At 51.1% G+C, this 16111-nt stretch overlaps 1 protein-coding gene across 1 annotated transcript; it reads right to left on the bottom strand.

The window, feature by feature from the left end:
* Positions 1 to 232: 232 nt before the first annotated feature.
* SLC46A1 (solute carrier family 46 member 1) lies at positions 233 to 6917 on the bottom strand. Its single transcript, XM_045525385.1, has 5 exons — positions 6599 to 6917; positions 5375 to 6227; positions 3037 to 3120; positions 1449 to 1605; positions 233 to 879 (listed from the first exon to the last, which is right to left on the bottom strand). The coding sequence occupies exons 1-5, from the start codon at positions 6824 to 6826 to the stop codon at positions 822 to 824; spliced, it is 1380 nt and encodes a 459-aa protein (XP_045381341.1). The 5' UTR covers positions 6827 to 6917; the 3' UTR covers positions 233 to 821.
* Between the last annotated feature and the right edge of the window lie 9194 nt (positions 6918 to 16111).

Below are 16111 nucleotides of genomic sequence, written 5' to 3'. Positions count from 1 at the left end.
TGCAGCCAGGGCTCTGCCCCGAGCTTACCCACTGGCCCCATGCAAGCCCGGCAGCCTTTAACCTCCCAGCAGCCCCAGAGAAGAGAATGAGTCAGACGAGGCCTTGGCTGGCCCCACGTGGAACCAATCCCTGGGGAGCTCGGGGGCTCCTGCCCAGCCCAGCAGCTCTGTTGCGTGACCTACGGTAGGCAGAGGGTCCCAAAGCCCAATGCCTTGCGGACCAGAAGATTCATTTCAGTCTTATTAAACTGATTTATTATGACAACTGGCACTCTTCAGGCTGGGGGTGGACAGACCAGAGCCAAGGATTGATTCGCCAACCACAGTGACAGCAGCACTCTCCCCCGAGGGCACCAAGCCCTCTCTCGGCCCTCCCTCCCCCCAAGGCTGGCACTAACCAGCACCACAGGCATGGTAAGGAGTGCCTGCTGCCTGCTGCACCCGTGAGGGACCTAGTACTGGGGCTGGAAGCAGAGATGCCAGCCCTCATGCTTTCCCTGGTCCCTAAAGTGTCACCCTCCTCTCCTCTGCCCTGGAGGGTTCTAAGTGATGGATGGAATAAAGGGTGAACAGGCTCCATCCCAAGTGGCTCCCCACCGCCTGCCCTGGAGTAGGCCTGTCTGGGTTATGATTCTAGATCACAGTCAGAGCTGGCTCAGCTGTGGACAAGGCAGTGCCTTGGTCTAGCTTGACCACCCTGACCAAGGTGAGCACTGCCCTTCGAGAACTGCGGGTGGTGCCGTTGGTTGGGCTCCCAGACACAGAATTCTGGCTCGTGTTCACTCTGCTCTTCTTGCCCTCTGTCCTCTGGTCTAGCCAGATCAGGGGCTCTCGGGAAACTGCTGGAATTCTAGGTGAGGGTCAATCTTTTCTAGCGTCCTATGAAAGACCAGAGAGAGGATTCAGGTTTGACACGGGGGAACCCTCAACTCCTGTCTGGAGAAGTGACACAGGGTTTACCTGGGTGGGCTGGTCCAGGTATCTCCCTCCTGAACCCCTCCCTCCCCGAGCTGAGAGGTAAAGGATAATGTCCAGAGACACATGGCTCTGGAAGGTAACTCATACTACTACGGGGGAAGAAGTCAGTGGGTGAGGCTAGCCTGTGGCCTAGCCACAAGTAGCTGAGGAAGCTCTCTGGGCCTCCCTTCGACACAGTTCTGCTGCCATAGTTCCATCTGCAAAATGGGAATGGAGGGAGGGAACACAGCCTTGCAGAGTAGCAATGTTGGCCTGATCCCTCCCTGGCCCGCCTCTCCACCTTGCCCTTGGAAAATGGCTCCCAGAGGACTGGGCGGCCATCTGCAAGGGGAGAGTGAGCCTGGAATGAGACACCCAGAGGGGAACTGTCTCAGGAATGAGGCTGCCATTACTGGTTGGGAGGAGGACGAATAGGAAACCTTTAGTATAAAAGGCTCCATTATGAGCACGGGTTCAGGGCCCTGCATTACCCAATAAGAATGGCTGGGATGAAGAGGAGGCCAGCTCCCAGGAGGAAGGGGAACCCCTTCATGAAGTTCAGAGTAGCTGGGTAGAGTGAGTTGAAGATGCCGGAGGCCACCAGCATGCCCAAGCTATTCACACAGGCCACCGCAGAAAAGAGAGCCCCTGTGAAGAAATAAATACCATATTCTGGAGTTTGAAAAACCCAGGTTCAAATCCTGGCACCACTACCTCACAGCTGTGTGACCTAGGGCAAGTCACTTAACCTGAGTCTCACCTTCCTACCACATCACGTGTTACAATAAGGATTCAGTAAGGTCATGCATGGAAAGCACCTGGCACAGAGGGACTGCTACACACACGGCTCCTATTAAATCCACATTAACAGCACATGTGACATTATCTAATGAAAGCCTAATGGAAATGCCTTTTTTTTTCTGTTTAACCTCTTTGGAATCACCTGTGTGGGATTAACTGCTGGTTTGATTTCCAGTTCCAACACGTACAGCCGTGTGATTACTGAATAGTTGCTTTTCCTGCTGGGTTTGTGTTCCTCCTTCTGTTGAATAAGGACAGTACCTATTTCATAGATTGTCAGCAACATTAAGTTCACATGTAAATCACCCAGCACAGGGTCTGCCTCTGGAGGTAGCTACTTAGTAAGAGCTATTCTTTTCTTCTGTTCCTCTGGACATCTCTGGGCACAGTGAAAGTGCTAGAGAAAAGCTTACTGAGTGAATGAATGAAGGCCCAAGAGTTCTGGGGACACCAGAGCATGACGGGCTATGTATGGCACCAGGGTCTCTGTCATCATCAGATCCTTCTTCCAGGGCAGATGAAGAAAACTCAACGAGCCAGGTGTTTCCAGAATCGGACATAGAGGCCCCCCGAGGCCTGAGATGCTGTTCTGTATAAACATGCCAGCAGAACCCAGTCTGCAAAATGAGCAACAACCCGACAGAAGCTGACATAACTGTGCCAGACTGTCAGGCTAGAAGGGCCCGCAGTTGTCACCAAGAGCAAACCACTCATCTTACAGATGAGGAAACTGAGGTCTGTGACAGAGCCGAGACAAAAGCCCAGAGCCTGAGACCAGCTGCTTTTTAAAACAGACCTGGGTTTGCATCCTAGATCCACCATTTACTGAGTGACCTTGGGTGAGTCAATTTAACCTTCTGGACCTCTGCTTCTTTATCTGTCAATTAGGGACAATGAAACTATGTCACAAGGTTGTTCATGCCCTCTGGGATTGTGCACTCTGACCCCAGTAAAGCAAGGAACTGGCATTATCATGCCCATTTTACAGATGGACAAGCTGAGGTCTGGAGAGAGTACATCTTCTATTCTGATTATCAAGAAAGACATAATCATGCTCTGCTGACAGCAAATCCCAGCTCTGTGGTTTGAAAATCCAAGGTATCATGGTGTCTGCCAGCCCCAGGCAATTTGACAGAAGTGCATTCGTCTTGGTCATTTCTTCTTCAGGGTGGGAGGGAGGGAGGAAGGTAAGTTGCCCCCCAGCCATGGCTGCCCAACAGCCCAGTTCAGGCAATGCTGGGTATAAACAGCCAGACAAAGGATGATGCTGACACTCACCCAGCTCTGACTTGCTCACCAGCTTGGACAGTTTGGCCCGGATGATGGGCGTGATGACTAAAGACAGGAAGAGCAACCCATACCCTGTGGAGAAATAAAGACTCATTAGGAAAATGGGGCTGGGAGCAGGTCCCCAAGTGAGAGGCAGAACTCATATACATAGCCCATGTGGGACTTAGGTTAGACCCAGGGAGAACTTCCTTGATGGCGAGGGTAGGGAGACAACCACCAAGGAGGAATGGAGACTGCCATTCTCCAGGCTTGGCCTGCCTGCTGTCTCTTTCATGAAGGAATGCTGATCCCTACCTATTGCTTTCTCGTCAGATGCCTCTGTGGGCACAAGAGGCATCACCCACCCACTTAGCACTTACTGGGGAGATGGCAGGCACAGAAACAAGCATGGGCTTTGGGGTCAGCCCCAAGTTCAAAACCTAAAGCCATCAATTATATATTTTTTGGAGACAAGGTCTCACTCTGTTCCCCAGACTAGAATCCAGTGGCATGATAACAGCTCAGTGCAGCCTTGAACTCCTGGGCTCAAGCGATCCTCCTGCCTCAGCCTCCCAAATAGCTGCAATTACAGGTGTGTGCCACCACGCCTGGCTATTTTTTTGTTTTAGAGACAGGGTCTCAGTATGTTGCCCAGGCTGGTCTCGAACTCCTGGCCTCAAGCAATCCTTCCACCTCTGCCTCCCAAAGTGCTGGGATCACAGGCCTGAGCCACCCTGCCAGGCCCTATCACTTACCATTTGTGTGACCTTGGGTACTTAACCTCCCTGAGCCTGACTCCCTGTCTGTAAAAGGAGGAGAATGAGGCCTTCAGCACAGGGTGGTTCTGAGGCATAGGAGGCTGAATGATGGCACCCAAAGATATCAGGTTCATATCCCTAGAACCTGTAAATGTTGCCTTATTTGGAAAATAGGTCTTTGCAGATGTGACTAAGTTAAGGATGTTGAGATGAGGAGGTTATCCTGGATTATCAGGTTGGGCCCTATACGCAATTACCCTTATAAGAGGAAAGCAGAGAGATCTGATACAGACAAAACAAGGACGGCACAAAGAGAAGGCAATGTGACCACAGAGAGACTGGTGATGCAGCCAAGCCACGGAACGCTGGCAGCCACCAGAGCTGGAAGAAGTGAGAAACAGATTCTCTCCTAGAAACTTCGGAGGAGCACTGCCCTGTCGACTCCTTGAGTTCAGCCCAGTGATACCGATTTTGGATTTCTGGCCTCCAGAACTGTAAGAGAATAAACTTCTATTGTTTTAAGCCACTGATTTTGTGGTACTTTGTTACAGCAACACATGAGGAAAAGAGGTAACATCTATGAAGAGCACAGCACAGTAAGGACATAGTCAAGGTGAGTTCCTTTTCCTTTTGCATTCAGTTACTTACAGGCTCACACTGTTTTCTCCATAACCATTTCTCTCCCTCATGTGACTGCCGTCTCCTCAGCAAAACTGCAAACTCCTAGAGGACAGTGGATTCTCCAAAGTGGATATATTATGAGGCCCCCCCAGGGCACCTTCAGGTGTCAGGCCCCCCAAGTCCCACTCTGCTGAGTCTCCCCAGGCAAACAGCATCATCTCTGCACCCCTCCCCCCCTCCCGCGGGCCGTTGGCAAGAGGGCAGGGTACTTGGTCCCCTTGGCCTTCACTGTCAGACAAGCAGCTGAGTTAAGAAATCTGTGATTACTGAATGGCTGACTTTGTACACAGCACATTTTGGGGCTCTAACAAAATAAATTTGTTCCTTTAAAAGAGTTAACTTCCTCATGCCCTGGCCAGCTTAGCTACCCCTCTCCAACCAAAAAAAAGAAGAGGAGGAAGTGGGGAGAGGAAGGGGAAGGAAAAGGAGGAGAACTAAAGCAAGTAGGAATTTCATATCTGTGGCCTGAGAAGACTGGCTTTTTTAAAAACCAAGCTGACAGAGGATATTTGAGGTAGGTGCTGTGATTCTTATCAGAGAAGTGTGTATCAAGGCATTAACGGCATGGACTTTGTTTAAAACATCATGCATACGCCCTGGGAGGTCAAGGGGTGAAGCAATTAGTGTATGAGCCATACTTTTGTCTTTTGCTCTATATTACTAACAATATTTATGGTTGATAATGTGGATTAATTACTTTGGCCTTAATTCAAGGTCTGTATTTTCCATATCCCAAAGGTGGGATTTTTCTGGGGTTTCTTAGTTGTCTGTCCCCCAGTGCAGGCTAGGGGCATAACTATGTTTCCAAAGACACAAGCATGAACCACATTTGGGGGCAGTGAGTGGTTGGCCCCCAGTTCTCACCCTGTGCCTTCGGAACAAGCTGCCCCTGATCCCACACACTTTACCTGTGAACATGAGGGGTGTGATGGTAGCAAACGCAAAGACCACCATCCCCAGGATGTTGAAGGCCAGGCCGATCTCGGCCACCCAGGCATCGGCCAGGCAGTACTGCAGCAGCCGCAGCCCCAGCAGGCTGGTGAGGTAGGGGAGGTGCTGAGCTGCAGAACCGTAGCCGATTAGCTTGGAGTCCCAGCAGAGTGGTGAACTCATCTCATAGATGGTCAGGATGTCCTGGGCCCCAAAGTGCACAGTGACCACCACAAAGATGGCCAGTGAGTACAAGGCTAAATGCTTCCTGGACTTCTCTGGGGCTGGAGCCACATAGAGCTGGACAATGGCTCGGTGGTGACGGAGTGTGAAGAGCCGGGTGGACTTTGGCTCCTTCACAGTCTCCCCAAAGCAGAAAGCTGCATAGAGAGTCATGACTATCAGCAAGGCCAAGGCCAGCCAGAAGGGGTTGGCGTAACCCTGGGCCCGGAGCCAGTGGCCCCCGAGGAGGCTGGCCAGCGTCCCGGCCACACCGATGCAGGCTTCCAGCAGAGCCATTCGGAAAGTGCGGCTGTGGCTGGAGCTGACGTCTGCCACGGACGCAAAGCTAGCAGCCAGGAGGCCATTGAAGTCACCGAGGAGGGCACAAAGGATGCGGCCCAGCACGAAGTAGCCAACGTGGAGCTCCAGCTGCACCACAAAGGTGGACACCAGGGCCTGGACCAGCAGGCCGAGCGAGGCCAGCACCAGCAGCGGGCGGCGGCCCACACGGTCGCTCCAGGCTCCCAGCAGGGTGGACGTGAAGAGCCCCACCAGGAAGCCGCCCACGTTCATGTAGAGGGTCCAGTGGGAGGTGAGGGTCTCCACTTCCTGTGGGGGCATAATTACCAGGGCGCTGTTCCTCACTCTGCGTTGCCCACCCCCTAAAACATCGCCATCCTGAGGACTACGGGGACGGGACGAGGAGTTTGTTTGGAGCCGAGAATCTTAGTGACAACTCTCGAAACCTGACACTGGAGGTGGGGCGGCACAGATACCAAGGCTTCACTCCCTCGCCCTTCCCCCTTTCGGCAACCCTCCAGACTCTGTATCTAGAGCAACTTTCTGCATCCCTGACGCAGCAGTTCTCGGCCAGTCCCCTACGCGCCGGCCCCGCCCGCCACCCAAAGCGCTCACCCCCCCCAGGCCCCGCCCCTCAGCCCGGGGCCCGCCCCCGCCACGCGCCCCGCCGCCCCCGCTACCTGCATGGTGGGGTTCACGCTGTGGTTGCTGCAGCTCTCCCTGTCGCGGGTGCCGTTGTAGCCGAGGTCGGCGCTGAAGCGGTGCCACAGGTACTGCGTGGTGAGGGGGCCCTGCAGGACCAAGGCAAAGTTACCCAGGAAGACGAGCGGCTCCACTGGGCCGCGGCACAGCACGGCCACCGCGGGGCGGGCGCGGGGCTTGCCCGGGGGCGTCGCGTCCTCCTCCATGTGCGCGCGCGTAGGGGCCGGCGCCCGGTGGCCGGTGGCGCTCGGGCGCAACTCGCTGCACGGGACCAGTGGCGTGAGGCGCGGGACTGCGGTGTCTGCGCCTGCGCCCAGCGTCCCTCCTTAAATGCCCGGAGGGGCGGGGCTTGGGACCTCAGGCCCCCAAACTGTTACCTCGCGTGCTCGGCGCTGGGCGTGGGCGGGCAAGGGGCCCCGGGGCCCCGAAAGGTGACCTCATTTGTAAAGTGTGCAGAGACCCCGCCCTGCTACCCTCCCTCCTGGGCCCAGAAACACTCCTAACAATAACAGGAGTATCAATAATTAACATTTATTGAGCGCTTACTATGTGCTGGGGAAGGTATTAAGCCGTTTTTGTGCATAAGTCTCCGGACAACAGCATAGGCTAGCGGCTAGCCACTGTTAACAATACCAATCTGCAGATGAAGAATCCAGGTCATCGGGCAGAGCTAGGACACGTGACTACAGATACCTGCACTGGTGTAACCGAGGCAACTCGGAATGGATAAGAGTACAGGCTGAACCCGGCTGCCTGGGTTGGAACACCGAGGCTCTGCCACTATCTTGGGCATGCCACTAACTTCGCTGTGCCTGTTTCTTCGTCTGGAAAATGGGGTTGCTAACAGAACTTGCCTCACAGAGTGGAGGAAAAACTGCCTGAGGCCAGGCGCGGTGGCTCATGGGTGATCCCAGCACTTTGGGAGTTCTAGAGGGAGGATCGCTTAAGGGCAGGAGTTCCAGACCAGCCTGAGCAACATACCGGAGTCTGGTCTCTACAAGAAAATAGAAAAATTAGCTGGGAGTGGTGGCATGCACCTGTATGTAGTCCCAGCTACTTGGAAGGCTGAGGCAGGAAGATGATTTGAGCCCAGGAGTTTGAGGCTGCAGTGAGCTATGATCAGGCCACTGCACTCCAGCCTGGGGAACAAAATGAGACCTTGTTCCCCCCCTCCAAAGAAAAAGAAAAACAGTGTCTGGTACAGAGTACTATTATTGTTACTAACAGGCTGTCACTTGCCCCACTTCTGCCCTAAATTACTTCCCTGGGAAACTAGTCTTGTTTCTGGGGCCAGGGTCTGACTCTGCAGTTCCCTTAGAGAGCAGACAGGGAGGAAAAGATGGTGCAGGGCCTGGGAGGCCTTTGGGTGTGCCCTATGCTCTTGGGTGCTCCCACTATAGGAATTAGGCCAGAAGGCGGTCAACCTGCTCTGCTGCCAGGAATCTCACACCTCTGGTCTGGACCTGTTTTATAGCCTGTAAAAGGGAACCTGCCTTACTCCCCTATCATTCATTCATTCATTCATTCAGTACATTTATTGAGTACCCTTTATATGCCAGGCACTGTGCTGGGCAAAGGCCTCACCAAACCTAGTCATTTCTAGAATGGTGGGGGACAGATAAGCAAAGAATCCTACTAATCTACGTAAAGTTCCAACTGTGGAAAATGCTTTAAAGGAGAGGATCATAGGGCTCCCCAAGTGCTCTAGTTCAGGGGCCTGGCCTGATGGGGGGTGGGGAGGGGGAGGCAGAATTGGGAAGGGCTGCTCTCACTGAGAACAGGGCAGCCAAGTGGATTTCTGCTCGCAGACCCTGAGTCGGGACCCACAGGCTTGACTCTTGGGGTGGCATGTGGCTCCATGTCTGGCCACCATGACTGTGCCGGGGCCTGTTGGGGCTTACTGGCTATTCCCCACCTCCCCTGAACCAGAAATAGTTTGAGGCTCAGAATAGGTAGGTGCTGGCTAGATACTAGTGGTTGAATGATGCCCCCCTCCCCGAGTCACCCCCTACCGTGGTCTTCCTAGAAATAGGAAATTCCACATTAAACATTCATTCGCACTCCCTCCCCTCGCCTCCCCTCCACCTACACAGAAGCTTGGTCCAGTTAGGCCAGCTGCAGTGAGGAAGGGGTGCCCAGCTAAAACCTAGGAATTATTTTGTAGATAAAGAACTAAGGTTAGGGGAGGCCAAGGTCCCTAAGTGAGGAGTGGGACAGGGTGTGGCTCATCCCAGAACCAGAGTCTGCAGTGCCCACTAGACTAGAGGTCTCTTCTATTTTTTTTTATTTTTAATTTTTAATTTTTTTTTGAGACACAGTCTTGCTCTGTCACCTGGCCTAGATTGCCATGGCATCAGCCTAGCTCACAACAACCTCCAACTCCTGGGTTCAAGCAATTCTCCTGCCTCAGCCTCCTGAGTAGCTGGGATTACAAGCGCATGCCACCCGCCTGGCTAATTTTTCTGTTTTTTGGTAGAGACAGGGTCTTGCTCTTTTTTTTTTTTTTTTTTTTTGAGACAAGAGTCTTGCTCTGTTGCCCTGGCTAGAGTGCCGTGGCGTCAACCTAGCTACAGCAACCTCAAACTCCTGGACTTAAGCGACTCTACTGCCTCAGCCTCCCAAGTAGCTGGGACTACAGGCATGCGCCACCATGCCCCGCTAATTTTTTTCTATATATATTTTTAGCTGTCCAAATCATTTCTTTCTATTTTTAGTAGAGACGGGGGTCTCACTCTTGCATAGGCTGGCCTCAAACTCCTGACCTTGAGCAATCCACTTGCCTCGGCCTCCCAGAGTGCTAGGATTACAGGTGTGAGCCAACGAACCCAGCCTAGGGTCTTGCTCTTCTTATTCAGGCTGGTCTCAAACTCCTGACCTCGAGTGATCCTCCTGCCTCAGCCTCCCAGAGTGCTAGGATTACGGGCATGAGCCACCTTGCCTAGAGGCCTCTTCAGCCATGATCAGGTCACTGCTCTGCTTGAAACCCTCCAGTGGTTTCCATTTCACTCAGTGAAAGCCAAGTCACTATGAGGACCCTAAGGCCACCTGCCCCTTCTCTGCCCCTCTGCCCTGCTCCATTTCCCTTTGCTCCAGCCACGCTGGCCTCCTTGGTCCCTTTCTAATTTTTCCAGCAGGCTCCTGCCTCAGGGTCTTTGCACGTGCTGTTCTCTCTGCCCGAAATGCTCTTCTTGTAAATATCCCCCTGACTGGCTCTCCACTTCCTTCAGGTCTCAGCTAAAATGTCACCTGACCCTCCTATATAATAGCAACTCCCCTCCCCCATCTCCTGACTCTCCCTAATTTTTATCCTGTTTTGTGTTTTTCCATATTTATCACCATCTGAATTGTTATAACTTTCTGGTTTCTTTGTTGTTTGTCTCCCTTTACTAGAGGTCATGATGGCAAGGGCTTTGTTTCCCTCCCTACTGTATCCCCAGAACCTAGAATTGTTCCTGGCACATAGCAGATGCTCAGAAGATGTTAGTTGAATGAATAAATGAACTATTATCAGTGTCAAGGAGAAGAGTTTCCCCAGCTGGAGCCCCGGAGCATGTGGAGAGGGTTGCCAATGTTGAGCTGCACGGTGGAGTCCAGAGTCCAAGACTCTACACCCAGAAGGAAGCTGAGAGATCACATCTCTGCCTATCCAGTCATTTAAATCTGAGGTCCCCAACCGCCCAGCTGAGGACGGGTACTGTCTGTGGCTTGTTAGGGACCAGGCCACAGAGCTCCGCTGCACCCCAACTCCTCCCCATCCCTGCCCCAGTCTGTGGAAAATTCTCTTCCATGAAACTTGAGGGGGGGCACACAGCGGGAGGTGAGCGCAGGCAGGCAGCGAAGCTTCACCTGTATTTACAGCTGCTCCCCTCCCCGTAGCCCACATCACCACCTGAGCTCCGCCTACCCCCACCGCCTCCATGGAAAAATTGTCTTCCATGAAACCAGCCCCTGGTGCCCAAAAGGTTGGGGACCGCTGAAAAAGACAGGGAAACTGAGGTCCAGAGGGAAAGATGACTTACACTGAGCGAGTTTACAGGGCCTGCCCTTTGAAATTCCCAGAGGAAAGAAGCAGCAATCACAAAAGAAAAGATCTGTAGATTTAATTCCATCAGAAATTAAAACCATAATTAAAAGGCAGACAACAAAGTATAACAAAATATTCCTTTTTAAAATGTGACAAAGCATTAATATTTTAACTATATTTGATAACAACCTGAAGATCCCTCCCCTATCAAACAACTGGATCAAAACCAAGCACTGAGAGGTTATAACACAGAACCGCCTGTATGAGTATATGAGATGCACACATGAGCTCTTCTCCAGCTTCTAGATAATGAGCCTGTGCCTTTGCTTTTGTTCTTTGCAGCGAATACAGTACAAAGATTTCATTTTAAATGACAATGCCCAAAGCTGATAAGGCCAGAGTGAAGCAAACACTGCCGAAGGAGTGTAAATAAACCCTTTCAGGAAGCAATTTGGTAGCCTTGCATCAAGAACCTCAAATTTCCTTTTCTTTTCTTCTCTCTCTATCTTTTTTTTTTTTTTTAGAGACAGAGTCTCACTCTGTTGCTCGAGCTAGAGTGCCATGGCGTCAGCCTAGCTCACAGCAACCTCAAACTCCTGGACTTAACCAATCCTTCTGCCTCAGCCTCCCGAGTAGCTGGGACTACAGGCATGCGCCACCATGCCCGGCTAATTTTTTCTATATATTTTTAGTTGTCCAGCCAATTTCTTTCTATTTTTTTAGTAGAGATGGAGTCTTGCTCTTGCTCAGGCTGGTCTTGAACTCCTGACCTGGAGCAATCCTCCCGCCTCGACCTTCCAGAGTGCTAGGATTACAGGCGTGAACCACCACGCCCGGCCTCTTCTCTTTTTTTGAGATAGGATCTCTGCTGCCCAGACTGGAATGCAGTGGCGTCATCATAGCTCACTGCAGCCTTAAACTTCTGGGCTCAAGTGATCCTCCCACCTCAGCCTCCCAAAGTGCCAGGATTACAGGCGTGAGCCACTGTGCCTGGCCAAGACCCTTACATTTTCTAATTCCACATTTGAGTCTCTATCCAAAGGAAATAATGAAGTTCAGAAAAAAGCCTTATGTGTCAAGATATTCTCCATAACATTATTGACAAAAGTGAAAAAAAATTGACAACCTACTTGTCCAACATCAGTGAAATGGTTGAGTAAATGATAATATATCCATTCAATGAATATGAGTCATTAAAAGGATATTTAATGTAGTCAAAGAGATTATAATAATACAGAAAATTGCTTATGTAATTATTTGTATGTGAAAAGAACAGAGAACAGGTATGGAAAATAATTGCACCGAATAAAGACTGAAAGCCACAACACCAAAATATTAACCGAGGTTCTCCCTGGGTGTGGGGTGAGGTAAGATTTTCTTTTCTGGCCAGTACGATAGCTCATGCCTGTAATCTCAGCACTTTGAGAAGCCAAGGCAGGAGGATCGCTTGAGCCCAGGAGTTTGAGCCCAGCCTGGGCAACATAGCAAGACCCCATTGCTACAAAGAATAAAAAAATTAGCCAGCTATGGTGGTGCACACCTGTAGTCCCAGCTACTCTGTGGGCTGAGGTGGGAGGATCACTTGAATCCAAGAGTTTGAGGTTGCAGTGAGCTATGATCATACAACTGCACTCCAGCCTTGGGGACAGAGACTGTCTCTAAAATAAATAAAAAAATATTTAATAAAATATACTATAGAAACCTGTCTTGGCAAGTCTTCATTTTTAATTTGTCTGGATCCTCAAATAAGGGCTTCTTGACCTCTGGGAGACCCTGCAGGCGCTCCTCATAACTGACATAGTTTGGGGGTGACACTGAGGGTAATGTCTAGGGGTTCTGGTTGGTCTCAGGAAGGATGTCTCCTGGCCAGGACCTGCCTCCAGTCCCAGGCTCAGAACCCCGGCTACAAAGGCCTGGAGCGCCTGGATTTCCCTAGTGCACCAGAGAACGAAACTCAAGCAAGACTGGAGTGCAAATCGGAAGGCTGTTTTCTAACACCAGGTATCTGTTCACAGACTGTAATGGCCACATTCTTCATCTAGAACTGCCCATCGCCAGTACCAAGGACATGGAAAATGGACGTACTGATTGGAAAGGTGCTAGATGAGCCAGGACGCAGAGCCAAAGGATGGTTTGGGGGCTGTTTCCTCCACGCACAAGGGAAGCCACCACTGAGAATTGATCCCTGGGGATGGAAGCACTTGTGGTGGCACGGCGAGCCAGGCTTGCACTCTCCTTCCTTGGTGCTGGTTCTGAAGCCTGTTTCCCTGTGCTGACCACGTAAACATTCTTTTTATAGATGTGTCGACAATGCTGATTAATAATCAGATGCCACTTAGGGAACTGCTGTGTGCCAGCCACTTTATGTATACGATCTCATCCCATCATAATTCAGTGAGCTAAATGTTATTATCTCTGTTTTATAGATGAGGAAATCAGAAAGGTTATGTGACTTGTCCATGGACACACAGCTAAAGAGTAGCAGAGCCGACGTTTCAGCCCCTGTCTGTCTCCAAAGCCCCCACGCTTTCTACTCTCTGTAGTTCACAGATATGTAGCCTGTGGGTTTGATGTGGCCCACAGATGTGTTTTGTTCCAGTCACACTTTGTTTTTAAAAAATTAATTGGCTCACATTTTAAAACTTGAATCAGTTGCCAACATCTGACAATTGGGAGATTCACGTGAAAAATCCAGATTTTTGGATTCTCCTGAAAACTCAGAAATGGTGGCAACACTTACACAGGCAATACCTGGCTGGAGGTGGGAAGGGACTGTCCCCTCCTTTTAGGTGGGACATGTGTTCACTTCACCAGTGCCCCACCACCCACCCCCACTCATGCAGAGAACGCCTGGCCCTGTGGGCTGTGGGGCCTGTGGCCAGTTGCTGTGGTGTGCGGTTGCCAGGGAGTGGGATCCCAGGGTTGCTTGGAGGGCATGGGCCAAGCTTTCTGAACACAAAGCAGGTAGAATTACTGACACTATGCCAAGCTGCGACTCCAAGGGTCTGAAAAATATTCTGTTTTCTCCCATTTTAGGTTGATCTAATTAGCTGTAAGGAACACCTTAGCGAGCAGCCCACCGCAATCTGGCATTGCTGTACCGCATGGCAGCAGGGACGGAGTGTGAGGCTGAGAATTCAAGAAGTCGGCGGGGGCCAGGTGATGTCCCTAAGGAGTTCAGCTTGGATCTTACTGTGTCCGAGGAGCCCGTGTGGCATCCTGGTGGAGGGGGCTCCAAGGGGCAGCTGTACCCAGAGCTCATGCGGAAGGACATCTGCACAGGTGTGATAGAGCCATGGGAGGGGACAGACCATGTCGTGAGGGGACGCAACAAGTGACAAGGAGTGGGGCAGAAGTCAGTGAGGAGCACAACCACTCCCGGATGGACGGAGGCAGGAGGAGCAGACAGAGAGGGAGGAGGAGGAGAAGCAGAAGAGAGTGTGAAGCCAAGAGAAGAGAATTTGCTGACGAGAGTGGTGACATCCCGGGCACTACAGAGAGGTCTAGGGAAACGTTGGCAATTAGGGGTCAACAGAGGGCACTCCAGAAGTTTCGGCAGGTGAGATGAGGGAAGAGAAAGATGGAAATAGGATCACAGTGGGTTAAGTAAGGATCAACTGTACACTTAATACTGAGGAATGAAGCAAAGGTTCCTCTTGGTAAGGTCGCCCTTAGAGAATCCAGCAAGCAAGATGCGACACAGTCTGAGGTAAGGTGAGCTCGTCTCTCAAAGGAGGGACTGAGGTGCATTAGGGACAGGCAGGCCTAATCTTGGTGGCCCGTGCAATCTCAGGGAAGCATATCTGAGGCTGAAACCTAGTCAGGGGTAGCGAGAAGGCAAAAGATGCAACCTGCCCTACCCTAGCTGGTTAGGTGCACAGCTGCCGGGGATGCGTTCCGCAGGCGTCAGCGTGTCCGGGGGGCCAGCTGCTCTCTGTGGTCCCGGAACTGACCCTTTCCTGCTTTAACACTAACTAGTCCCTTTTCGGAGGCTGAACTGGGACACCTAAACAGCCCTGCAGAACCGACACATCACGCTGTCCTGCGGTGCCTTCTCCACTTTTAGCTTTTCTATGCAGTTATTTTGACATTTGGCTGACATTTGCCCTTATTTCATAAGACCGAGTGGAAAACTAGTGCTGATATACTTCAGAGAAAGATAGAAAATCACCAGGCCCCTGAAGGCCAGGGGTTTGGGCCACAGGTGAGTGCTCACTGCACTGAGGGTAGTGACAGGTGTTCAGTGGTGAAGGGCAAGGGCAAACTTATGAAACACGTAGGAAATGATGGGATGGGACTTGTGTATCCAAGAGTGTGTCTAAAATATGAAGCCTACAGCTGCACCTGTGGTCCCAGCTACTTGGCTGGCTGAGGCAAGAGGATCGTTTGAGCCAATAGTCACTGCACTCCAGCCTGGGCACCACAGCAAGACCCTGTCTCTAAAATAAATGAATAAACAAAATACAAAGAAATGGGAGGTCTCTAAAATGATGGATTAAGAATGGAAAACGTCTACCAGGAACACAGGACAAATCCCCTCGGGACTGCTGGTGTGAACTGAAACACAGAGAAGTGAATGCTGACGTCGGATTCTCAGTGCATTACTAATTCTTGACCTTGTTTGCAGTTGTAGCTTGTCCCTGCCAGTGTTTGGCCCTCCTTTCCCTGTCTTGCACCTTGTCTGTCTCCCTCTGGGGTGGGACACCCACCCTATGAAACCGTGTCTTTTTTTTTTTTTTTAGAGAGAGAGAATCTCACTTTGTCACCCAGGCTGGGGTACAGTGGCCTGATCATAGTTCACTGCAGCCTCAAACTCCTGGGCTCAAGTGATCCTCCTGCCTCAGCCTCCCAAGTAGCTGGGACTGCAGGTATGTTTCACCATGCCTGGCTAATTTTTCTTACTTTTTGTAGAGACAGGGTCTCACTATGTTGCCCAGGCTAGTCTCGAACTCCTGGACCCAAGTGATCCTCTCACCTTGGCCTCCCAAAGTGCTGGGATTACAGGTATGAGCCACCTCGCCCAGGCTACAGTGTCTTTAGAGCCTAAGGAAGTATAAATGTGTGGATTATACATCCTCAAAGAGTGGAATGAGCATCTCATAATCAAAACCACATTATGTCAGATGTTCTAAAAATTAACAACACTGAACAAATACTGTGACGCCTTTTCTTTTTTAATGTGCATCTGCATCTCCCTTCAAATATATACTTTGCCTGTTTGCTATAATGCCCCTTGTTTTCAAGATGTATATTTGAATCTCTTTTTAAATGTGTATTTTCTTTACTTCCTCTGTCTCCGAAGTATAGCCACTTGAATCGCTTTCCAGATACACGCTCTAAGATTGTTCACTGTGAATGCAAGGACTGTCTCCACCGTGGATCCTGAAGGTGGTGCAGAGAGAGCAGAGTGAACCCCATGAATCAAAGAGAACCTTAAAACCCGATGCGAGCAGCCACCCAGCTCTGG

Source organism: Lemur catta, chromosome 15 (assembly GCF_020740605.2).
Source record: "Lemur catta isolate mLemCat1 chromosome 15, mLemCat1.pri, whole genome shotgun sequence".
Classification (NCBI taxonomy): domain Eukaryota; kingdom Metazoa; phylum Chordata; class Mammalia; order Primates; family Lemuridae; genus Lemur; species Lemur catta.
Note: the sequence above shows the minus strand (reverse complement) of the source record. Positions and strands in the feature narration are given on the sequence as shown.